The 24,854-nt window shown below is 41.8% G+C and overlaps 1 protein-coding gene across 1 annotated transcript in view; it reads left to right on the top strand.

Moving 5' to 3' along the window:
• Positions 1-572: 572 nt before the first annotated feature.
• SNX4 (sorting nexin 4) overlaps positions 573-24,854 on the top strand; it is an 88,661-nt gene continuing 64,379 nt past the window's right edge. Inside the window, exons 1-2 of the mRNA XM_066347532.1 lie at positions 573-753; positions 12,193-12,314. Of these exons, the coding sequence (XP_066203629.1) occupies positions 610-753; positions 12,193-12,314 (266 nt within the window). The 5' untranslated portion in view covers positions 573-609. The remainder of the gene's footprint in view (positions 754-12,192; positions 12,315-24,854) is intronic.

Below are 24,854 nucleotides of genomic sequence, written 5' to 3'. Positions count from 1 at the left end.
TATCCAAAATCTCCAGGGGTTCATGAAATACTTAAAATATGTAGAAGTCAAGCACTGCTTCAGTCAAGCACTTCACTGTTTTCAAACACTTGAAAGTGTTACCTATTGCTGACTGTGTTACTCAACCTTCTGAAAGTCAATCATCTATGTCACTTCCTAGATCTTCCTAGAGGAAAAAAGTAGGAACCAATAATGGCACTTAAGACAGAGGACAAGAGGGAGAATGTCAGAGAGGGATCTCCAATTTCTTTTGAGTTTCAAATTTTCGGTGACCACCAACCTGATTGGGTCTAATCCCTACTCTGATCTTCACCTTCCCTTTGCCTTTCTCTATTTCTCTCCCTCCATCGGTTCTCCCGGATTTCTGGGCCTCCTGATTTAGTAGTTGACCACTTTCTTTGCAGGTGCGCTCCCCACACTAGCCCCAGCTCTAGCCCCAACTCCAGCCCTGGTGGGCGAGCCCACAGGCCTCCGCCTCCTCGAGCAAGTTGGACGGGGCGTGGCTACCGAGAGGGGCGGGGCTAGGAGGTGGGGCCACGGCGGAGGGGCGGGGTTTGTCGAGGGCAGCGGCGCAGGCGCGCACTGGGTTCGCCGTACGGAGCTGCAGCCATGGAGCAGGCACCCTCGGACCTCGAGCGAATTTTGCAGCCGGCGTACCTAGAGCCTCTGAGCCAGCCCGACAGTGGGCTGGAGGCTGTGGTCAGTGAGGAAGCGGAGGGGTCCCGGGACGAGGAGGGCTCCGGGGACCGCACGGTGAGGAGCAGGGCGGCGGAGACTGCCCGGCCTGTGTCCGGGCCTAGCGGGCTGGGCTGGGCTGGGCTGGGCTGGCGGGGGCGGGTGGTTTCGGCCTGGACAGCCGGCAGTGACAAGGAAGCGGGTAGAAAAGCCGGGCCGCAGGTGCAGTGAGGAGGAGGCTCAGTGGAAAAAGGGGTCCTGGGTAGGGGGCGAGCGCCAGGTGTTGCGGCACCAAGGGAAGGTCGAGAGAACGGAGGCCCCCGGGGGATCAAGGGGGCCTGTGGGTGCAGTACCGCGGGCGTGGGGAGCCCCGGGCTCTGGGCGGGTTTTCAGAGGTCCGGGAGCTCGAAGGTTTGGACCTGAAAGAGGAACGCCGATGGTTTTGGCAGCCTGGCCAGGGGTTTGCAGAGGAGACGACTGAACGAGACATCCTGGGGTCTGGGCAGCGGCGTTTGAGAAGGAGTAGGATGGGGACCTGAGGAACAGGTCTGGGGCAATAAAGGTGATTGACTTGGCGCCCAAATCAGGAAATTGAAGAGTGTTAGAGTCCAGAAAAGGGGCAAATTTAAGAAAAAAAGCATTTTAAACTCCTTATTTGGCTGTACTTTTATTTGTGGCTCAGGGCTCTTATTTCCCACTGGAGACTTGTCATAGATGTCTCGTGTATCTACTTTGTGAAGCCCCTTTGATAGTGATTTTCATTTGCTTGAGGAAAAAAGAAGATGCATCATTTTATATTTGTAAATGTTTTCAATCCAAAGTGTTTTCATTTATAATGCGTGATGGGTAGTCGAAGTTAAGAAGTGTTTCAGAAACTCAATCTAGTGTTTCCCATCAGAACACCCTACCCAGTGTGCTCATTGCTCATCCATTTTGCTGGTCCCCCCCACCCCCCGACTGGTGTTAGTGCTAATATAAAACTGCCTGATGATGGATAAAGAAAAGTTAAACTTGTTTGGTGACTGTAACTGGAGAAACTCTAAGTTCACAGGCCAGATAGCCAGGAACTTCGCAGGAGTTGAAGGTTTTGTCTGCTTGGGGGAATGTTGAGGTATATAGGGGGGTAACAGCATGAAGACTTTTTGGGTGAATTTTAAGTTTTTCATTGAATTTTTTTTTAATTCTAGCATTATTTGTGGAGAAGTCAGTGTCTCAAATGTGAGAGAAAGGTGTATGCATTTGTAGTGCATAATTTAACTCTTAGGGGAAGCTGTTTGACTTAGTTTTTCTGTTGTCTCTCTTTAAAAAATTATTGTAAGGTATGTACAATTAATGCAGAGAAAGTTCTCACAAAATTATTTTCAGTTCCTTTGAAGCTTGCATGTTCTGGGTTATATCCACTCCCTATACCACAGAGGTAACCAGTATTTTAAATTTTGTATTAAATAATTCCCTTGCTTTTCTTATTCATTACCATATGTATCCTTAACCAATACTGTATATTGTTTAATTTTATTTTATTTTGAAATTTATGTAATTGGAATAATATTGCAATGATTTTCTTGTTTTGCTCAGTATTTTGGTTTTGGGGTTCATTCGAATGTGATTTAGTTCATTTATATTCATGGCTAAATAGTATGCCAATTTATAGTTACTCTACAATTGATTTCTCTTTTCTTGGGGTTGTTATAAGATTCTTGCTCTTTCTAAAAAATTACTGCTACCATTAATTAAGTTCTTCCTATATATCTCTGGTGCAAATGTCTTAGAGTCTAATATAAATGTATGAGTGGAATTGCAGGATTGTAGATAGTAGCATGTTCAATATTGAGGACCCAGGTTCAAAACCCTGAGGGTTCCTGCTTGAGCATGGGCTCATCAGGCTTGAGCCCTAGGTTGCTGGCTTGAGCCCAAGGTCACTGGCTTGGCTGGAGGACCCCCCTCCCAATCAAGGCACATATGAGAAGCAATCAATGAACAACCAAAGTGATGCAACTATGAGTTGATGCTTCTCATCTCCTTTCCTATCTCTCTGTCTCTCGTTAAAAAAAAAAAAAAGAATTATAAACATCAAATTAAAAAAAAGTATATACTTTTAGTTTAAGATATTTGAAAACCCAAAAGTGCCATCATATAATTGGTACTGTAGTTATATTGTATTACCTGACATTTTAGGAAAATGTTTGTCAATATGTATTCCAAGAGACCACCTGTTAGTGACCAAACTTAGAGGGTTTCGTGAACAGTTCCCCAATTTAGTAATTCGTAGACACAAGCCATTTGGACAAATATTTCAGAATTACCAGGAGTTTAAATACATAAACATTTATATATATGTTTTATTTTTTAATTGAATTTATTGGGGTGACACTGGTTAACAAAATTAATCAGGTTTCACCCTGGTGAGTGGCACAGCTTCCTGAGCATAGATCCCGAGGGTGCTGTTTTGGGAGCCTGTTGGAGCCCTGATCATGGCACATAGAGAAGCAGTCCATGGGTGTACAGCTAAGTGGACCAATCAAAAAATTATATAGGTTTCAAGTGCACATATATACTTTGTACTCTGTTCCCTCCTCCCAAACCTAAACCCTCCATAAAGGGTCATGTACTTATTTTCCCTCTTTCTGTCCCCTCTTTCACTCCAGTTCTCCCCTATTTGAGAAGTATTGCTATAACTAGCACCATGTTGCTACTGTTACTGATAGGAATGTGGTCTGAGCAGAAAGGTAAGTTTGATTTGTTCTTTGTGCTATTCACAGAAGGCTCTACTCTTTATATAATTTCCGAAATTACCCCAAATGCTACAGATGAAGCAGAGGCTGGTAGATAAGAGATTTGGCCAAGGTTACTAGGTAGTCATTGGCATGGCTGGGACTTGAGGCCAGGTCTGCCTGGCTTTGAAATTAGTCTGTTCATTAAGCCATGTGACTTCATTCCTCTCCCCTGCCCCCCACCAAAACAGTTAAAAATAGTCAAATAGATCCTGAAGTCCACAACCCTATAATCACTGTTAATGCTGTGATGCTCTCTTGTCTGATATTTTTCTAGCTTTTGTGTGTTTTTATTTTTTTGTATTTTTCTGAAGTTGGAAACGGGAAGGCAGTCAGACAGACTCCTGCATGCACTCGACCGGGATCCACCCAGCACTCCCACCAGGGGGCGATGCCCTGCCCATCTGGGGCGTTGCTCTGTTGCAACCAGAGCCATTCTAGCGCCTGAAGCAGAGGCCACAGAGCCATCCTCAGCGCCCAGGCCAACTTTGCTCCAATGGAGCCTTGGCTGCAGGAGGGGAAGAGAGAGACAGAGAGGAAGGAGAGGGGGAGGGGTTGAGAAGCAGATGGGTGCCTCTCCTGTGTGCCCTGGCTGGGAATCGAAACCGGGACACTCGCACGCCAGGCTGATGCTCTACCACTGAGCCAATCGCCAGGGCCTTGTTTTTTTTATTTTTATTTTATTTTATTTTTTAATTTTTTTTACAGACAGAGAGAGAGAGTCAGAGAGAGGGACAGACAGACAGGAATGGAGAGATGAGAAGCATCAATCATTAGTTTTTTGTTGCGCATTGCGACACCTTAGTTGTTCATTGATTGCTTTCTCATATGACCGTGGGCCTTCAGAAGACTAAGTAACCCCTTGCTCAAGACCTTGGGTCCAAGCTGGTAAGCTTTTTGCTCAAACCAGATGAGCCCACGCTCAAGCTGGCAACCTCGGGGTCTCGAACCTGGGTCCTCAGCATCCCAGTCCAACGCTCTATCCACTGCGCCACCACCTGGTCAGGGTGTTGTTGTTTTTTATGTATGGTTTTTCTGTCAGTTCTTTTCACTTAACATTATTTTCTGTGTCATTAAATATTTTTGAGAACATGAGGCAAATAGTCTTGTAAATTACTCTAATACTGTATTTTAAATTTTTTAGTGTGGTTAAGAGTAAGTTGTAATTTTAAAAATGAAGTTTTAAGTAGTGTGTTGTTTTATCAAGCAGTTTGTTGTTGTTTTTGAGAGAGAGAGAAATAGGAAGGGAGAGAGAGAGAGATGAGAAGCATCAACTCATATTTGTAGCACTTTAGTTGTTCACTGATTGCTTCTCAGGTGTGCCTTGACGATGGGGTGGGGGTTCCAGCTGAGCTAGTGACCCTTTGCTCAAGCCAGCGACCTTGGGCTTCAAGCCAAAGAGCTTTTGTCTTAAGCCAGTGACCATGGGATCTTGTCGATGATTCATTCTGTGCTCAAGCTGGTGAGCCTGTACTTGAGCCAGATGAGCCTGTGGTCAAGCCAGCTTGGGGTTTTGAACCTAGGACTGCAGTTTCCCAGGTCGAGGCTCTATCCATGGCACCACCACCGGTCTGGCTCAAGCAGTTCTTTACCACAAAAATGTCTATACAAATAGTGTGCAAAAATGGAAAAAAGTTCATGAGCCTTGAATTTAACTGAAGACTTTGGGTAGAGAGTAATAAGTACCAATTGCTCTACACCTAGGGGTACTAGAAACAAGCACTGCCTAAGACTTGCAAGTTTCTTCTGATTTTAAACATCACTAATCAAGATTCTAAGTTCTTCTATAAGCTCTTATTCTGAAGTTTCTTGTTTTTCTTTCTGTGAGTGTTCAATCCTCTTTCTTTCCATTGTCTAATTAGAAGTCTTCTTTCTTTTCCTTTTGTACTTTTTCCATGTAAGGAAGAATGCTTTCTTTTTTTAAGTATTGTCAATTCTATTTAAAGTAATTTAGAAAATGGGAAAATGAGAGAGGAATCCGATATATAAGAAAGTAGTAATTAGTCCAGACAGAAGAGTGGAAATAGCATGGGAGTGGGAGTAAGAATACTTCTATTTTAGGCTACCATTGAGTTGGTAGTGAACAGTATTTATCTAGAGAAGAACCACAGAGCCTGAGTGATCTTTTTAAGGAGAGTGCTCTAGGCCTGGGAGTGCTGGTGAGAGCAGAGTGCTTAGAAATTTCTATACACAGTACATCTTCCCTGAGTGGCTGCCGAACACTGAATGGAGTAGGCCACAACTGTAGGTTTGAGGCATCTGTGGGTGAGGATTACTATAAAAATGAATTTCTGTTTAGCAGATGATTACATCATACTCAGAGTTTTTCTCATTTTTCTACCTCAGCAGCTCTCAGAAATTTCTTAAGGTGACTCATAGTGCAAAATATCTTTTTACAACATAATCAGCATATACTTTCATACGTAAATGTTTCAGAAAACTACTTAATCATTACTTCATGCAGTGCCCTCTGATTTTTTTATTTTTCATTAAAAAGAAATGTTGGTCACAACCCACCAAATTAATTTTATGAACCATGAATGTATTGTGATTCAGTTTGGAAAATTGTTCAAACTTATGTTATTTTGTTTTAAATAAAAACTAAAGTTTTATGAGTAGCTGTGCTATTTTTAAATGTTTTTTAATAGATAAAAAGTACAAGAAGCCCTGGCCGGTTGGCTCAGCGGTAGAGCGTCAGCCTGGCGTGCGGGGGACCCGGGTTCGATTCCCGGCCAGGGCACATAGGAGAAGCGCCCATTTGCTTCTCCACCCCCTCCTCCTTCCTCTCTGTCTCTCTCTTCCCCTCCCGCAGCCAAGGCTCCATTGGAGCAAAGATGGCCCGGGCGCTGGGGATGGCTCCTTGGCCTCTGCCCCAGGCGCTAGAGTGGCTCTGGTCGCGGCAGAGCGATGCCCCGGAGGGGCAGAGCATCGCCCCCTGGTGGGCAGAGCATCGCCCCTGGTGGGCGTGCCGGGTGGATCCCGGTCGGGCGCATGCGGGAGTCTGTCTGACTGTCTCTCCCCATTTCCAGCTTCAGAAAAATCGAAAAAAAAAAAAAAAAAAAAAGTACAAGAAAACAGCTCATTATTATAACCCCATTTTTCTTAGTTATTTAAGAAATACAGCTGAAGTAAACCTCACTATTAGGCCTAAGTAAACTTTTTTCCCCCCTGCTTAATAACAGCTACTTTTGACCACTGGAGACATCCCCTAGGTCCGTGATGGTGAACCTTTTTTAAAAACTGCCCACTTTTAGGCTCTGGCCGGTTGGCTCAGCGGTAGAGCGTCGGCCTGGCGTGCAGGAGTCCGGGGTTCGAGTCCTGGTTCGATTCCCGGCCAGGGCACATAGGAGAAGCGCCCATCTGCTTCTCCACCCCTCCCCCTCTCCTTCCTCTCTGTCTCTCTCTTCCCCTCCCGCCCAGCCGAGGCTCCATTGGTGCAAAGATGGCCTGGGTGCTGAGGATGGCTCTGTGGCCTCTGCCTCAGGCGCTAGAATGGCTCTGGATGCAGCAGAGCAACACCTTAGAGGGGCAGAGCATCGCCCCCTGGTGGGTATGCCGGGTGGATCCCGGTCGGGCGCATGCGGGAGTCTGTCTACTGCCTCCCTGTTTTGAGCTTCAGAAAAATGAAAAAACAAAACAAAACAAAACAAAAAACCCCCTGCCCACTTTGCAGTGCTGGTCAACCTGGGCCCTCGGGCCCACTAGTGGGCTGTCCAGCTTTCATGGTGGGCGGTAGCGGAGCAACCAAACAGCCAGCGAGTGGCCCACCATGAAAGCTGGACCGCCCATTAGTGGGCGGGAGGGACCAGGTTGACCAGCGCTGCAAAAGTGGGCGGTTTTTATAAAAAGGTTTGCCATCACAGGCCTAGGGGCAGTGGTGGGCAAACTCATTAGTCAACAGAGCCAAATATCAACAGTACAATGATTGAAATTTCTGTTGAGAACCAAATTTTTTAAACTTCAACTATATAGGTAGGTACATTCCTTATCAAGGTAGTGCCCGCACATGGTATTTTGTGGAAGAGCCACACTCAAGGGGCCAAAAAGCTGCAGGTGGCTCGTTACCCGCAGTTTGCCGACCAGGGCTAGGGATATAGATTCATTGAATAGTTTGTAAACTTTAGATGTCTGACCTTTTTCGGTAACATAGAAGCATCACACCCAGAATAAAATGATTCTGAAGAAATACCCCAATGTATTAAGAATGTTTAGCACTGAGATAAAATGGTTTATGTTTACTTAATTTTTTTCTTTTTTAAAGTTTTATACATTAAGGATGTTTTAATTTTCATAATCAGAAAAATAAATCTACAAATAGTAGGTGATAGGTAATTTGTATTTGAGTTTTTGCTACATGCTAGGCAATATTTAAAACTCTTTACATGCATTAACTCACCAAATGTGCCTGATAACATTATGTATTAGGTACTTTTATCCCTATTTTACAGATGAGGAAACTGAGGCAGAGAGGTTAAATAACTTGCCCAGAGATTACACAGTAATCTGTGGCAGAGATGGGATTCAAATTCTGGAAAGCTGGTTACTAATCTGAGGGAGAATTGATCTAATTACAAAGTTTTATATTTTCCTGATTAACTGATTGGACTAATGCTACATCAGTTTTATTTGTGTTTGTCTATTTTATAATTTTTATGCCAAGTTTTGTGTTTTAACTCTTACTCTTTTTATTGTAAGAAATTGAAAACATTTGCATTTATTACCTTAACTGACTTTGTTTTTAGTTGATTTTTTTTTTAAGTGAGAGAAACAGACAGACTGGAAGGGAGAGAGATGAGAAACATTAATTCATGGTTGCGGCACATTAGTTGTTCATTGACTGCTTTCTTATGTTTGCCTTGATGGGGGGATGGAGGGGGGTGCTCCAGCCAACCCAGTGACGCCTTGCTCAAGCTGGAGAACATGAGATTATGTCTGTGATCCTACGCTCAAGCCACCGACCCTGCGCTCAAGCTGGTGAGCCTACATTCAAGCCTGCATCAAGCCGGTGTCCCTGAAGTTTCAAACCTGGGTCCTCAACATCCCCAGGTTGATGCTCTATCTACTGTGCCACCACCTAGTCAAGCTGTTTTTAGTTGAATTTATTAGTTGAATTTATTCAATTTATACTTTCTTATTTTAGTTTCTGTTTTTGGGTCTTCCTTTGTGGACCATAATTTCTTTGGTTTTATCCTCTGTAATTATTTGGAAGGCCTGTATCTTTGTTTTTTCTTCCCCAAAACATAACTGAGACAATTATTTTTATAAATGTAATAACCATTAAAAAAAATTTTTTTTTTTTTTTTTGTATTTTTCTGAAGTTGGAAACAGGGAGGCAGTCAGACAGACTCCCGCATGTGCCCAAACGGGATCTACCTGGCACGCCCACCAGGAGGTGATGCTCTGCCCATCTTGGGCGTCGCTCTGTTGCAACCAGAGCCATTCTAGCGCCTGAGGTAGAGGCCACAGAGCCATCCTCGGTGTCCGGGCCAACTTTGCTCCAATGGAGCCTTGGCTGCGGGAGGGGAAGAGAGTGACAGAGAGGAAGGAGAGGGGGAGGGGTGGAGAAGCAGATGGGTGCTTCTCCTATATGCCCTGGCCAGGAATCGAACCCGGGACTCCTGCATGCCAGGCCGATGCTCTACCGCTGAGCCAACCAGCCAGGGCCTAAAAAATTTTTAAAAATAATCTCATCTTTAGAAGTGACTCAAATTTATAAGCAAGTACACGGTTGAATGATTTTCTTCTGTTTCTCTTATCTCTTAGTATGTAAACATACAATTTATACTCTACAAAAATGTCTTGTTTGGTGACTGATTTATGTTTTTGTTAACTAATAACAATTCCTTTTCATTGGGTTGGCTCTTTGTTCTCTGTCCTTTTTCTTTATCTTTATTTAGTGTTTTTACCTTCTCCATTTTTCATCATTTTGGGGGTACTTCCTTAGTTTGTCATCTTTATTCATCATTGCTTTAATTTTTTTGCAATAGCTTTTTCTGTTCTCATAGCACTTAGCCTTATTCATCTGTGTAAAGTAAAGTATCACCATGTATTTTACTGTAGGCAGCTTTCTCTTTTACCTTTAGGTGCATCCATCTTTCTACTTACAGTATATCTCTTATTCACAAACTGCCTGCAATTATAATATATACTACCGTGTATTTATTTATTGTTTGCACAAGAGAGAGACAGAGACAGAGACAGGCAGGAAGGGAGAGATGAGAAGCATCAACTCGTAGTTGCGTCACTTTAGCTGTTTATTGATTATTTTTCATTTGTGCCTTGACCAGGAGTTCATGCCAAGCTAGTGACCCCTTGCTTAAGCAATGACCTTGAAGTTCAAGCCAGTGACCTTTGGGCTCAGCCAGAGACTGTGGGATCATGTCAGTGAACCAGCACTCAAGGCATTGACCCCACACTTAAGCTGGTGAGCCTGTGCCCAATGAGCCCACACTCAAGCCGGTCACCTCGGGGTTTTGCACCTGGGACTCCAGCGTCCCAGGTCAATACTTTGTCCACTGCACCACCACTAGTCAGGCTGTCCAGTGTTTTTTGTTTTTTTTTTTGTATTTTTCTGAAGTGAGAAGTGGGGGAGTGGGCGCGTGGCAGACAGACAGACTCCTGGATGCGCCTGACCAGGATCCACCTGGCATGCCCACCGGCGATACTCAACCCATCTAGAGCATTGCTACGCTGCAACTGGAGCCATTCTAGCGCCTGAGGCGGAGGCCATTGAGCCATCCTCAGCGCCCGGGCCAACTTTGCTCCCATGGAGCCTTGGCTGCAGGAGGGGAAGAGAGAGATAGAGAGAAAGGAGAAGGGGAAGGGTGGAGAAGCAGATGGACGCTTCTCCTGTATGCCCTGGCCAGGAATCGAAAGTGGGCCTTCCACACACTGACTGACGATCTGCCACTGAGCCAGTTGGCCAGGGCCTGTCCAGTGTTTTTTATTAAAACTCACCTCTGAAATTTAGAATGAGCAAGGGAGGAAAAATATCCAAAGCACAGCACTTAGCACATGATTTCCCTTTGTCTTCTTTGTTTAGATTTTTAGTTAACTTTGGGTATAGTCAACTCCCTTCTTTAGTGGTGCATTTACCACAAATAGAGCCTATGAACCACCAGTGGTGTGTTTGTTTTTTTTGGTCCTTTGATGTAGACCTGGAGATACTTAGCTCAGAAAAAGTCTTTTCTTCTTAAGCCCTGCTGCTGACTCACAGTTGGAGTCTATTAACTACTGCCAAAAAGGTTAGGCCAATATAAAGTTGAATATAAGGCCCTGGCTGCTTGCTCGATGGATAGAGCATTGGCCTTGTGTGCAGACATCTTGGATTTGATCTCTGATCAGGGCACATGTGAGAAGTAACCATCTGTTTCTTTTCCCCTCTCTCCCCCCCTTCTCTCTCTCTCTTCCTCTCCCATAGCCAGTGGCTTGATTGGTTCGAGCATTTGCCTCAGGTGCTGAAGATAGTTCAGCTGATTCGATCATTGGCCCCATACGGTGATTGCTGGGTGGATTCCTGTCAGGTTGCATGCGGGAGTCTGTCTATTTCCCCACCTGTCACTTCAAAAAAAAATTAATTAAAAAAATTAAGTTGAGGCCTTGGCCGATTGGCTCAGTGGTGGAGGGTCGACCTGGCATGTGGATGTCCTGGGTTTGATTCCCAGTGAGGGCACACAGGAGAAGTGACTATCTGCTTCTCCATCTCTCCCTCTCCCCTTCTCTCTCTCTCTCTCTCTCTCTCTCTGTCTGCACCCCTCCCCACCCCTCGGGCGTACACACACACACACACACACACACACACACACAGGGCCATGACTTGATTGGTTTAAGCACCTCGGCCCCAGGTGCTAAGGATGGTTCCCTGGAGCCTCTGCCTCAGGTGCTAAAAATAGCTCAGTTGTCAGCATGGCCTAAGATGGGAAGAGCATTGGCCCCAGACAGAGGTTGCCGGATGATTCCTGGTCGGAGTGCATGCAGGAGTCTGTCTCTCTATCTCCTCTCCTCTCCTCTTGCTTGGAAAAGAAGATAAAATAAATAAATAAAGTTGAATATAAAATGATTTCTGCTTTTATAATTTTTAATTTTTAAAAAAGATTTTCCCATTGATTTGTGGGGGGGTGATGCATCAATTTAGAGTTCCACTTTGTTCCATTTAGTTGTGTACTCATAGGTTGCTTCTTGTATGTGCCCTGATGGAGATTGAACCTGCGACCTTGGTGAGCCAGGACGATGCTTTATCTACTGACCTACCTGGCCTTGTAATTTTTAAATGAAACTGCCTGCTGAAAATCTTGGCTTCTGTCATATGTATAGTATTTTATTTTTGAGAGAAATTTGAGTTTGGTAAAAATGAAAAGTAGGTATCATTATTGAGGATCATTCATCTTTGTATAATGATATTTAGATTTTTTTCTGATACATGTTTATATAGATTTATTCTTGGTCATTTGTATGAAATGTCTATATTTAACTTTAATTTCTCCGATTATCTTTCTGTGTTTTAATAATTAAATGTATGATACCTGTTAAAATAGCTTCTGGGAAAGTTTAATGTGCTATCGTATGCTGGTAAAGAGAGGCATAGCATTTGCTGCTGTCATTAGCAAACCCCTAGCAACCTAGGAAATACAAGAAACTAATTTGAAATATGTCCCAATAATTGATTTCATTATAATAGTGGGGTTTGTTCCCATGCCATCTTAAAGGTTTTTTTGTTTTTTGTTCTTCCGTTTGTGTTTTTGTGCAGATGACAGAAAATAATTTTTGGTTGAAGAAGATAGAAATTAGTGTTTCAGAAGCAGAAAAGCGAACTGGAAGAAATGCCATGAACATGCAAGAAACATATACTGCTTACCTCATTGAAACAAGGTTAGTGATGAGAATTAGGCCGAGGTTTAGTTAAAAAAAATAATTTTGGCCTTGGCTGGTTGGCTCAGTGGTAGAGCGTCGGCCTGGCGTGCAGAAGTCCTGGGTTCGATTCCCGGCCAGGGCACACAGGAGAAGTGCCCATCTGCTTCTCCACCCCTCCCCCTCTCCTTCCTCTCTGTCTCTCTCTTCCCCTCCCGTAGCTGAGGCTCCACTGGAGCAAAGATGGCCCGGGCGCTGGGGATGGCTCCTTGGCCTCTGCCACAGGCACTAGAGTGGCTCTGGTTGCAACAGAGTAACGCCCCGGAGGGGCAGAGCGTCGCCCCCTGGTGGGCGTGCCGGGTGGATCCCGGTTGGGCGCATGCGGGAGTCTGTCTGACTGTCTCTCCCCGTTTCCGGCTTCAGAAAAATACAGGGGGAAAAAAACACTTTGGTAGGTATTGATGTAAATTCTGTTGTATAATGGAATTGTTTACAGGTTATTGTCCTTTTAAGGATTGTGTGTGTGTGTGTGTGTTTTAGATTTTATTTACTGATTTTAGAAAGAGGGTAGAGAGAGAGAGGGTAGAGTGGGGAGTGAGGATAGGAAGCATCAACTTGTAATTGCTTCTCCTATGTGCCTTGACTGGGCAAGCCCGGGGTTTTGAACCTGGGACCTCAGCATTCCAGGCTGATGCTGTATACACTGTGCCACCAAAGGTCAGGCCTTTTTTTTTTTTTTTTTTTTTACTTTTTAACGTGTAACATAAACAGGCATGTCTTACTATGGTACTCTTGGTATCTATATTCTTTTATTTTTAATTATTGATTTTAGAGAGAGAGGAAGGAGAGAGAGGGAAAGAGAAAGGGAGAGACATCGATTTATTGTTCACTTACTTATGCATTTATTAGTTGACTCTTGTATGTGCCCTAATCAGGGATTGAACATTGGCATATTGGCCATTGGGATAGCGCTCTAACCAACTGAGCTACTGGGCTAGGCCAGTAATTATATTCTAATGTACTTGTTTTAGAGGGAGAGGGATAGTTAATGCAATACTTCCCATGTCTGGAACATTACTTGACACATGCTTTGGTGGAGTTCTTAAGTTCTTGGTGTTAGATAGAATCCCTGTGCAGTTTTAGGAAAGGATATCAGATATATTAAGTGGACTTAGATAAGTGGAGATATTGATGAAGTCTAGGAGAGGATACAGTTTGAATCATTTCAGGAGAGTTGGAAGTTAGAGAGAAATTAACAGGAGAAAATTTTATTGAGACTGGAGTTTTAGATTTTGGAGTAAAATTAAAAAGACAAAGTAAATCATGGAGTAAAAATTCTAGCCACTGGACAACCAGCGACTCAGGCTCATGGAGTAAGAAATCAAAGCTAAAATGTTATTTTATTTTATTTTTTGTGACAGTGTCAGAGAAAGACAGAGAGGGACAGATAGGGACAGACAGGAAGGAAGAGAGATGAGAAGCATCAATTCTTTGTTGCAGCTCCTTAGTTGTTCATTGATTGTTTTCTTGTATGTGCCTTGACCAGGGAGCTACAGCAGACTGAGTGACCCCTTGCTCAAGCCAGCGAACCTTGGGCTCAAGCTGGCGACCTTGGGGTTTCGAACCTGGATCTTCTGAGTCCCAGTCCCAACGCTCTATCCACTGCGCCACCGCCTAGTCAGGCAAATGTTCTTTTATATCATAAGGAAAAGTTAAAAGGAATTAGATTGTTTTGTCTAGGGAAACAGGGAAGACTCAGCTTTATTGTCTGTTATAAATAGTCTATATAAAGACTATGTATACTGACTAGTTCTTTTCTTTCTGAAGACTGAGCAGAAATACTTTCAATTAAAACAGATATGAGAGAACTTTTTCATAGCCAGTAAAATAAAATGATAAAACCATCAGACCTAGATGATGAAGAGTTATGTCCATCTTTTAATACGAATACATTAAGAAAAAAGTTTTAAACCTTCCATTTCCTAGACTTTACCAAAAGTCACCAAGTTTACCTTAAGGCTGAACCCTATAATTTTCAAGGCTTTCTCCAGGTCTGTGGTTTTATCTAAAATTAAGTTTAAATCTTGGTAAAGTTTTTTAATCTGCAGACAATTTTGAAAATCTTTTTTCTTACTATAGTTTCTTATCTCCACCCCCCCCCCCAAAAAAAAAAAAGAGAAGAAAAAAGAATCTTTCAAAAACAAGAGTAACAGTAGGAATTTTTGGAAAAAAGAGAGGTAAGGTGGGTCTTTTTAAAATTAGGTCATTTTGGCCCTGGCTGGGTAACTCGGTTGGTTAGAGCATCATCCCAGTAGGTCAGGGTTGTGTATTTGATCCCCAGTCAGAGCACTTACAAGAAGCAACCAATGAATGTACAAATAAGTGGAAAACAAATTGATGTTTCTCTCTCCTTCCCCTCCCTCTTCTCTGTCTCATTCTACCCCCCTCCCTCCCTCCCTCCCTAAAATCAATCAATAAAAAATTAAAATAAAAAATAAAGTACAAAGGCTTTAAATTTTAAGATAGTCAAATTTATGTCTTTTTTTCTTTATATGTATTTTCCCTATTTTGAGAAATTCTTCCCTACCCCATATATAGATATCCACTTAAGAGAACTGCTTTGTGTTTTGTGACTACTGTACCTCTAAGGTTAACCTACCTTTAACAACTACAGAACTTTCAAACTTAGGAAGCCCATTTAACAATTGCCAGTAATGTTACAGTTTAACTATAAATCTGTAGTTAGTAGGCTAAGACTGAATGAGGCTAAAGCCACTGGTTTTTAATTTTCCATACATTTTGTGTTTAATTGTTCATGGAATATGAACCCTTTTAAATAGGTAAGAAATGCTTCTTGCCCTGGCCGGTTGGCTCAGTGGTAGAGCATCGGCCTGGCGTGCAGAAGTCCCGGGTTCGATTCCCGGCCAGGGCACACAGGAGAAGCGCCCATCTGCTTCTCCACCCCTCCCCCTCTCCTTCCTCTCTGTCTCTCTCTTCTTCTCCCGCAGCCGAGGCTCCATTGGAGCAAAGGATGGCCCGGGCGCTGGGGATGGCTCCTTGGCCTCTGCCCCAGACGCTAGAGTGGCTCTGGTCGCAACAGAGCGACACCCCGGAGGGGCAGAGCATCGCCCCCTAGTGGGCAGAACGTCACCCCCTGGTGGGTGTGCCAGGTGGATCCCGGTCAGGCGCATGCGGGAGTCTGTCTGACTGTCTCTCCCCGTTTCTAGCTTCAGAAAAATACAAGAAAGAAAAAAAAAAGAAAGAAATGCTTCTTTTGGAATAAGTGAGAATGTCTTTATGGTTTAGAAAGCAGTATGATATTATTTAATTCTTCCACTAATTTATAAAACGAAGCTAATGATACTGTCTACTTTGTTGTGAGGGTTATATTAAACCTTTTTTAAATTATTATTATTATTTTTATAGGGACAGAGAGAGAGGGGATAGACAGGGACAGACAGACAGGAATGGAGAGAGATGAGAAGCATCAATCATCAGTTTTTCGTTGAGAGACCTTAGTTGTTGTTCATTGATTGCTTTCTCATATGTGCCTTGACCACGGGTGGGCCTTTAGCAGACCAAGTAATCCCTTGCTCGAGCCAGCAACCTTGGGTCCAAGCTGGTGAGCTTTTGCTCAAACCAGATGAGCCCGCGCTCAAGCTGGCGACCTCGGAGTCTTGAACCTGGGTCCTCTGCATCCCAGTCCGACGCTCTATCCACTGTGCCACTGCCTGGTTAGGCATGAGGGTTATATTAAATGTTGCATGTAAAACCAGTTATATGCTATTAAATATTAGTTAATGATTGATTAACTGGGGGTACTTTTGTGGCCCAGTGAGAGTCTTCTCTATATTTTTAGTCAGTTTCCAAGAACTAGACACTGCCTTAGGTGCCCTATTTTTTTTGACAGAGACAGAGGCAGAGAAACAGAGAGGGACAGATAAACAGGAAGGGAAAGAGATGAGAAGCATCAATTCTTTGTTGTGGCACCTTAGTTGTTCATTGATTACTTTCTCATATGTGCCTTGACCCGGGGAGGGGGGCTGCAGCTGAGCCAGTGACCCCTTGCTCAAACCAGCAACCTTGGGCTCAAGCCAGCGACCATAGGTTCATGTCTGTGATCCCATGCTGAAGCCAGCAATCCCACGCTCAAGCTGCTGAGCCCATGCTCAATCCGGATGAGCCTGCACTCAAGCCGGCAACCTCGAGGCTTAGAATCTGGGTCCTCTGCACCCTAGTCTGACGCTCTGTCCACTGTGCCACCACCTTGTTAGGCCTTAGGTGCCCCTTTTAAAAAAAAACCACTTAGTAGGTCTTCTAACAGCCTTGTATGAGTATTGCTTATAAACTGTATCTAATTATTAGTAAGATGTGGGTTCTGTTGGTAATGATTTTGAATAATTTGAAACAATATTAACATAGATTTATTTTAACTGAAGATGGTCTGAATTAGAATAATATTTTTAAAAATTGATTTTAGAGAAAGAGAAAGGGAGAGAGAGAGAGGAAACACTGATTTGTTGTTCTACTTTATTTGTGCATTCATTGGTTGATTCTTGTATGTGTCCTGACCTGGGATCGAATCCTCAACCTAGGCCTATTGGGATGATGCTGTAACCAGCTGAGCTACCTGCCCAGGGCTGAATTGCAATAGTATTAATTATAGCTAATGGTTAGATCAAGTCTTTAAAATGAATTATTTAATGATCCTGTATTTTTCCATTGGAGTCATTTCTGCATTTTGAATTTTATAATTTGTTTCATTTTTACTAATATGCAATGAATAGACTCAGTGGCAAACTTAATACATAAATAATAAAAATATTGGCCTGACTAACGGTAGCACAGTGAATGGAGTGTTGACCCAGAATGCTGAGGTCCCTGGTTTGAAACTCAAATTCACTCGCTTGTGCACTGGGTTGCCACTTGAGCATGGAATCATCGACATGATCTCAAAGTCACTGACTTGAAGCCCAAGATTGCTGGCTTGAGCCCAAGGTTGCTGGCTTGAGCAAGGGGTCACTGGCTTAGGAGGAGCCCCCCACCCCCTATCCAGGCACATAAGAGAAGTAATGAATGAACAACTAAAGTACCACTACTAAGAGTTGATGCTTCTCATCTCTTTCCTCTTCTCTCACTCCCTTCCTGTCTCTCTGCCTTCCTGTCTATTTCTCTAAAAAACAAACAAACAAATAAATAATATTGAACATCCTTTGTACTGAGCATGGCCTACTAGTGCATATATAATTTCTAAAAATTTTACTTTATTTTTTAAAAATTCTTTATTTTAATTTAGTGTATTTACTTATTCTAAGACTGATTTTAGCTTCTGTGTCTTTATTCCCTAAGGTTCAAATGCACGTTGTGTTTCTGTGCATCCTATTGTTAAGCAAACAATTAGAAAATAGGAAGGTCCTGATAATGTTTAGAACACTGATGCTTTTTTTTTTATTTAGAAAATTAAATTTAACAGGGTGATATTGATCAATAAGAGCACATATATTTCAGGTATACTTTTCTATAGCATTTGAGCTATTGATTATGTTGTATACCAAACAGCCAAAGTCAAATCATTTTCCGTTACTTTATGTTTGTCCCTCTTTACACCCTTCCCCAATCCTCTCCCCCATGTTCCCCTCCCCCTGGTAACCACTTCACTTTTATCTATGTCCAGGAGTCTCAGTTTTATATCCCACCTATGTGTGACATCATACGGTTCTTACCTTTTTGTGATTTACTTATTTCACTCAGTATAATGTTCTCAAGGTCAATCTGTGTTGTAAATGTCACTGTCATCATTTCTTGTGGCTGAGTAGTATTCCATTGTATATATGTATCATATTTTCTTTATCCAATCCTATACCAAGGAACACTTTGGTTGTTTTTATATCTTGGCCACTGTGAATAATGCTGTGATGAACATGGGGGTGCATGTGTCTTTACGTACCAGTGTTTTCGAGCTTCTGGGTTAGATTCCCAGTAGAGGGATTGCTGGGACATATGGTAATTCTATTCTTAATTTTTTAAGGAACCACCATACTTTTTTCCATAATGGTTGTACTAGTTTGCATTCCCACCAGCAGTGAGTAAGGATTCCATTTTCTCCACAGCCTCTCCAACACTTATTACCTGTCTCTTTTTTTTTTTTTACCTCTCTTTTTGATAATAGTCAATCTAACAGGTGTGAGGTGGTATCTCATTGTAGTTTTGATTTGCATTTCTTGAATAGCTAGTGAAGATGAGCATCTTTTTCATGTATCTGTTGGTAATTTTATGTCCTCTTGGGAGAAGTGTCTGTTCAGGTCCTCTCCCCATTTTTTAATTGGATTGTTTGCTTGTTTGTTGCTGAGTTCCTGAGTTCTTTGTATATTTTAGATATTAACCCCTTATTGGAGCTGTTGTTTGCAAATATCACCTCCCATTTAGTTGGCTGCCTGTTTTTTTTGTTTTTGTTTTTGTTTTAATTTTTTTATTTATTTATTCATTTGAGAGAGAGAGAGAGAGAGAGAGAGAGAAGGGGGGAGGAGCAGGAAGCAGCTTTGACTCCCATATGTGCCTTGACCGGGCAAGCCCAAGGTTTTGAACCGGCAACCTCAGCATTCCAGGTCGATGCTTTATCCACTGTGCCACCACAGGTCAGGCGGCTGCCTGTTTTGTTGTCAGTATCTTTTGCTGTGCAGAAGCTTTTTAGTTTGATATAATCTCATTCATTTATTTTTGCCTTTACTTCTCTTGCCTTTGGGGTCAAATTCATAAATTGTTCTCTACAGCCAAGGTCCATGAGTTTAGTTACCTATGTTTTCTTCTATGTAATTTATTGTTTTAGATCTTATATTTAGGTCTTTGATCCATTTTGAATTAATTCTTTTGCATGGGGACAAACTGGAGTCAAGTTTCATTCTTTTGCATGTGGCTTTCCCATTTTCCCAGCATCATTTATTAAAGAGGCTTTCTTTTCTCTATTGTGTGTTTTTGGCTTCTTTGTCAAAGATGATTTGTCCACTTATATGTGGTTTTATTTCTGGGCTCTCAGTTCTGTTCCATTGGTCTGTGTGTCTGTTTTTCTGCCAATACCACATTGTTTTGATTATTGTGGCTCTATAGTATAATTTGAAGTCAGGTAGTGTGTTACCTCCAGCTTCATTATTTTTCCTCAGGATTGCTTTGGCTATTCGGGGTTTTTTATGGTTCCAAACAAACCTGGTAATTTTTTGTTCTATTTCTTTAAAAAATGACATTGGGGTTTTGATGGGGATTGCATTAAATTTGTATATTGTTTTGGATAATATGGTCATTTTAACTATGTTGATTCTTCCAATCCATGAACATGGAATATTTTTTCATTTCATTGGGTCTTTTTCAGTTTATTTCAATAATGTTTTATAGTTTTCAGTATATAGGTACAGTATAGTTCTAGGAACTTAGCAATAGGTTGTTGAATTTGGTGGCATATAGTCTTTTATAATATTCTACTATGATTCTTTGTATATCTGTGACGTCTGTGGTAATTTCTCCTCTTTCATTTCGGATTTTGTTTATGAGTCCTTCTTTTTTCCTTAGTGAGTCTAGCCAGTGGTTTGTCAATTCTGTTTATCTTTTCAAAGAACCAGCTCTTTGTTGTATTAATTTTTTCTATAGGTTTTTTTTTTGTTCTCTATTTCATTTAGTTCTGCTCTAATTTTTACTACAGTGGTACCTTGACACACAAGTTTAATTTGTTTCATGGCCAAGCTCGTGACTGAATTTGCTCATGTGTCAAATTGAATTTCCCCATTTAAATTAATGGGAATGCAATTACTCCATTCCGGCCCCCAAAAACCACACACATTTTTTGTTTTATATGCTTCTAAGTAAGAAAATGTACTTTATAAATAACAATTACATATATACATAATAAGAGAGAATGTAAAGAAATAAACTGGTTTATGAAGTATATTTACCTTCAAGGTCAGGCAGAGATGCTGGTGGAGGGGGATGAGACATTAGCATAACAATGGCCCTTCCCAAGCAGGAAGGTAATTAGCAATTTCACAGACAGCTGCCCAGCGCGATCTTTAACAATAAAAGTGAGCAAACTCAAAAAAACACAAATTACAAACTCATTTGCCCAACACTCGTGATTCAAATATCTACTTGTTACTTAAAGCAAAAATCCCATGAGTGACTGCTCGACTCTCAAATTGCTCATGATTTAAGGTGCTCGTGTGTCAAGATACCACTGTATTTCCTTTCTTCTGCTCACTTAGAGTTGCCTTTGTTCTCCGTTGTCTAGCTTCTTAAGATGTGATGTTAGGTTTTTTTTATTTGGGATCTCTTTTGTTTCTTGATATAAGCCTATAAAAATATAAACTTTCCTCTTGTTACTGCTTTTACTGCATCCCAGAAATTTTGATATGTCATGTTGTCATTTTCATTTGTTTGTTTATATCTTTTGATCTCTGCTTTTATTTCTTCTTTGACCCAGTCATTTTTTTAGAAGTATGTTGTTTAATTGTCACATTTTTATGGGTTTCTTTACTTTTTTTGCCGTTGAATTTTAATTTTTAAGCCATACAGTTAGAAAATATGCTTGGCATAATTTAAATCTTCCTGAATATGTTAATGTTATTTCTGTGGCCTAACATATGGTCTATCCTTGAGAATGTCCATGCACACTGGAGAAGAATGTATAATCTGACATTTTGGGATGAACTGTCCTGTAAACGTATGTCCGTTTGGTGCAGTATTTCATTTAAGGCTGATACTTCTTTTACTTTTTAAAAAATGATTTATTTATTTATTTTAAAAAGGAGAGGGAGGGCGACGAGGAGCAGGAAGCATCAAGTTCCATATGTACCTTGACCGGACAAGACCAGGGTTTCGAACCAGTGACCTCAGCATTCCAGGTTGATGCTTTATCCACTGTGCCACTGCAGGTCAGGCTAAGGCTGATATTTCTTTATTGATTTTCAGTTTGGATTCTCTATCTAAAGATGTCAATGGTGTGTTGAAATCTCCAAGTATGATTGTGTTTTTGTCTGCTTCTATTTTTAGATCAGTTAGTAGATGTCATATATTTTGGTGCTCTCTGGTTTGGTGAATCCATAAGAAGTGTTATGTGTTCTTGATATAGTATCCCTTTTATCATTATGAAATGTCCATCTTTGTCTATGCTTATCTTTGTTGTCTTAAAGTCAGCATTGTCAGATATGAGTATGACTATACCTGCTTTCTTTTGGATATTATTTGCTTAGAGAATCATTTTCCAACCTTTCACTTTGAGTCTACTTTTGTCCTTGCAGCTTAGATGTGTCTTGAAGGCAGCATATGGTTGGGTTTTGCTTTTTGATCTAATCTGCTACTTTGTGCCTCTTTATTAGTGAATTCAGTCCATTTACATTAAGGGTAATTATTGACAATTGAGGATTTCCTATAGCCATTTTATGTTTTGTTTTATGGTAGCTCTGTGTCTTGTTTGGGTCTTTTCTTTAGTGTTTCTGTCAGTTGTTTTTGTTTGGTGGTATTCCATACTTCTTTCCCCTGTTTCTTCTTTTTTTTTATTTTATTTTTAAAAAAAATCATTTTAGAGAGGAGAGGGAGAGAGAGAGAGAGAGAGAGAGAGAGAGAGAGGAGAGACAGAGAGAGAAGGTGGGGAGGAGCTGGAAGCATCAACTCCCATATGTGCCTTGACCAGGCAAGCCCAGGGTTTTGAACCTGCGACCTCAGCATTTCCAGGTCGACACTTTATCCACTGCGCCACCACAGGTCAGGCTCTTCTTTTTTTTAAAATTGTGCGTTTCACTAGTGGCTTTTTCATGGGTGGTTACCATTAGATTCTTTAGAGAAAAATGTTCACATGTATAAGAGTCCTTTGTCTTATGAGTGCTCCTGCACTTCATTTTCCTTTGCTACTGCAGATCTTTATCCTCCCCCTTTTTATGTTATTGTTGTCACAGATTATCCTTGATCCTATTGAAGCTTTTACTTATAGTTTTGATTTGTTTTGTTCTTTGTGTCTGGTCGAATAACCCTCTTGATTGTTTCCTGCAGTGGGTGTTTTCTGGTGATAAATTCCCTCAGTTTCTGTTTGTCTGTAAAAATGTTTATTTTTCCTTCATATTTTTTTTCTTTTTTTTTTTTTAAAGACTTTATTCATTTTAGAGAGGAGAGAAGGAGGAGAAAGAGAGAGAGAGAGAGAGAGAGAGAGAGAGAAGAGGGGAGGAGCAGGAAGCATCAACTCCCATATGTGCCTTGACCAGGTAATCCCAGGGTTTTGAACCGGCAACCTCAGCATTCCAGGTTGATGCTTTATCCACTGCGCCACCACAGGTCCGGCTTCCCTTCATATTTGAAGGATAGTTTTGATGGATATAGTATAGTTAGCTGGCAATTCTTCTCTTTCAGTACTTTGAAAGTTTGAGTCCACTCTCTTATGGCTTGTAGAGTTTCTGCTGAGAAATCTGATGCTAACCTTATGTGCTTTCCTTCATATGTTATGTTCTTTTTCCTAGCTACCTTGAGGATTCTTTCTTTGTCACTGATTTTTGAAAATTTCATTATGATGTGCTTTGGAGTAGGTCTTTTGGGTTGAGGTAACTCAGTGTTCTGATTGCTTCTTGGATTCGAGGCTCTGTTTCCATAAACTTGAGAAATTCTCATTAATTATTTGTATGAATAGGCTCTCCATTCCCTTTTCCCTCTCTTCTTCTGATATACCCATTATTATTATATTGCTCTTTCTGATAGAGTCGGACAGTTCTTGTAAGAGCTCTCTCAGTTTTTTTTAATTTGTCTCTCTCTGTAGCATCTCTAGTTGCCTGTCTTCGACGTCACTGATTCTTTCCTCTGTCTTATTCTATTAGCCATACTTGTTACCTCAGTTTTCAGTTTATGTATTGAGTTCTTCATCTCTGTTTTTAAAGTTTCAGTCTCCTTGGTGAATTGTTCGTTTTGTTTTCTGAGCTCATTAAGTTACCTATTGGTGTCTTCTCACATCTCATTAAGTATTTTCAGAATTTCAATTTTGAATTTTCTATCATTTAACTCCAAGGTTTCCATGTGATTGAGATTTGGGGAGGGGGGATTTTTCATTTTCTTTCTGAACTACATCTCTATCTTGTGTAGCCACAGTGTTTGATTTCTTCTTTCTTGATGGCATTTGAAAGTGGTGTCATTAAGAACCCTAACAAGCCTGACCAGGCGGTGGCGCAGTGGATAGAGAGTCGGACTGGGATGCGGAAGACACAGGTTCGAGACCCCGAGGTCACCAGCTTGAGTGCGGCTCATCTGGTTTGAGCAAAAAAGCCCACCAGCATGAACCGAAGGTCGCTGGCTCAAGCAAGGGGTTACTCAGTCTGCTGAAGGCCTGCAGTCAGGGCACATGTGGGAAAGCAATCAATGAACAACTAAGGTGTTGCAACGTGCAATGAAAAACTAATGATTGATGCTTCTCATCTCTCTCCGTTCCTGTCTTTCTGTCCCTGTCTATCCCTCTCTCTGACGCAATCTCTGTCTCTGTAAAAAAAAGAACTCTAACAAAAAAGCAACAAAAAAAATGAAAAATAAAAAAATACAATTAAAAAATAAAAACATTTAAAAGTGTGTCAAGAAGAAAAACCACAGGAAAAAAGATCAAAAACAACAAAACATCAAAAACAAAACAAGGCCCTGGCTGGCTGGCTCATTGGTAGAGTGTCAGCCTGGCGTGCAGGAGTCCCAGGTTCGATTCCTGGCCAGGGCACAAAGGAGAAGCGCCCATCTGCTTCTCCACCCCTCCCCCTCTCCTTCTCTCTGTCTCTCTCTTCCTCTCCTGCAGCCCATTGGAACAAAGTTGGCCCGGACGCTGAGGATGGCTCCATGTCCTCTGCCTCAGGCACTAGAATGGCTCTGGTTGCAATAGAGCAACGCCCAGATGGGCAGAGCATCGCCCCCTGGTGGGCATGCCGGGTGGATCCCGGACGGGCGCATGCGGGAGTCTATCTGACTGCCTCCCCGTTTCCAGCTTCAGAAAAATACCAAAAAAAAAGAGAAAAGAAACACCCACAGAAAAGTACGAATAAAATATATAAAAATAAAAGAAAATGAAATTCAAAAGAGAGAACAAGGAAAAAAGAATAAGAATGGAAAAAGGAAAAAAAATGAAGGTAAAAAAGGAAGTGCCAATTTTGAAGGCCCTGGCTGGTTTGTTCAGTGGTAGAGTGTCAACCTGGCATGTGGACGTCCCAGATTTGATTCCCAGTCAGGGCACACAGGAAAGGTGCCTATCTGCTCCTCCACCCCTCCTTTGTTTCTCTCTCTCTCTCTTTCTTCATCTCCTGCAGCCATGGCTTGATTGGAGCAAGTTGTCCCTGGGCATTGAGCCTCAGCCGTGAAGAGCTCAGTTGCTGAGCAATAGCAATGCCCCCAATAGGCAGAGCATCGTCCCCTACTGGGCTTGCCAGGTGTATCCCGTCAGGACACATGTGGGAGTCAGTCTCTCTATCTCCCCTCCTCTCACTGAATTAAAAAAAAAATCAAATTTGAGAGGTTTCTTTCAGTAGGTGCAACTATATTACAAGTTGATTTTTTTTGTTGGGTTTTTTT

Source organism: Saccopteryx leptura, chromosome 8 (assembly GCF_036850995.1).
Source record: "Saccopteryx leptura isolate mSacLep1 chromosome 8, mSacLep1_pri_phased_curated, whole genome shotgun sequence".
NCBI lineage: Eukaryota > Metazoa > Chordata > Mammalia > Chiroptera > Emballonuridae > Saccopteryx > Saccopteryx leptura.
Note: the sequence above shows the minus strand (reverse complement) of the source record. Positions and strands in the feature narration are given on the sequence as shown.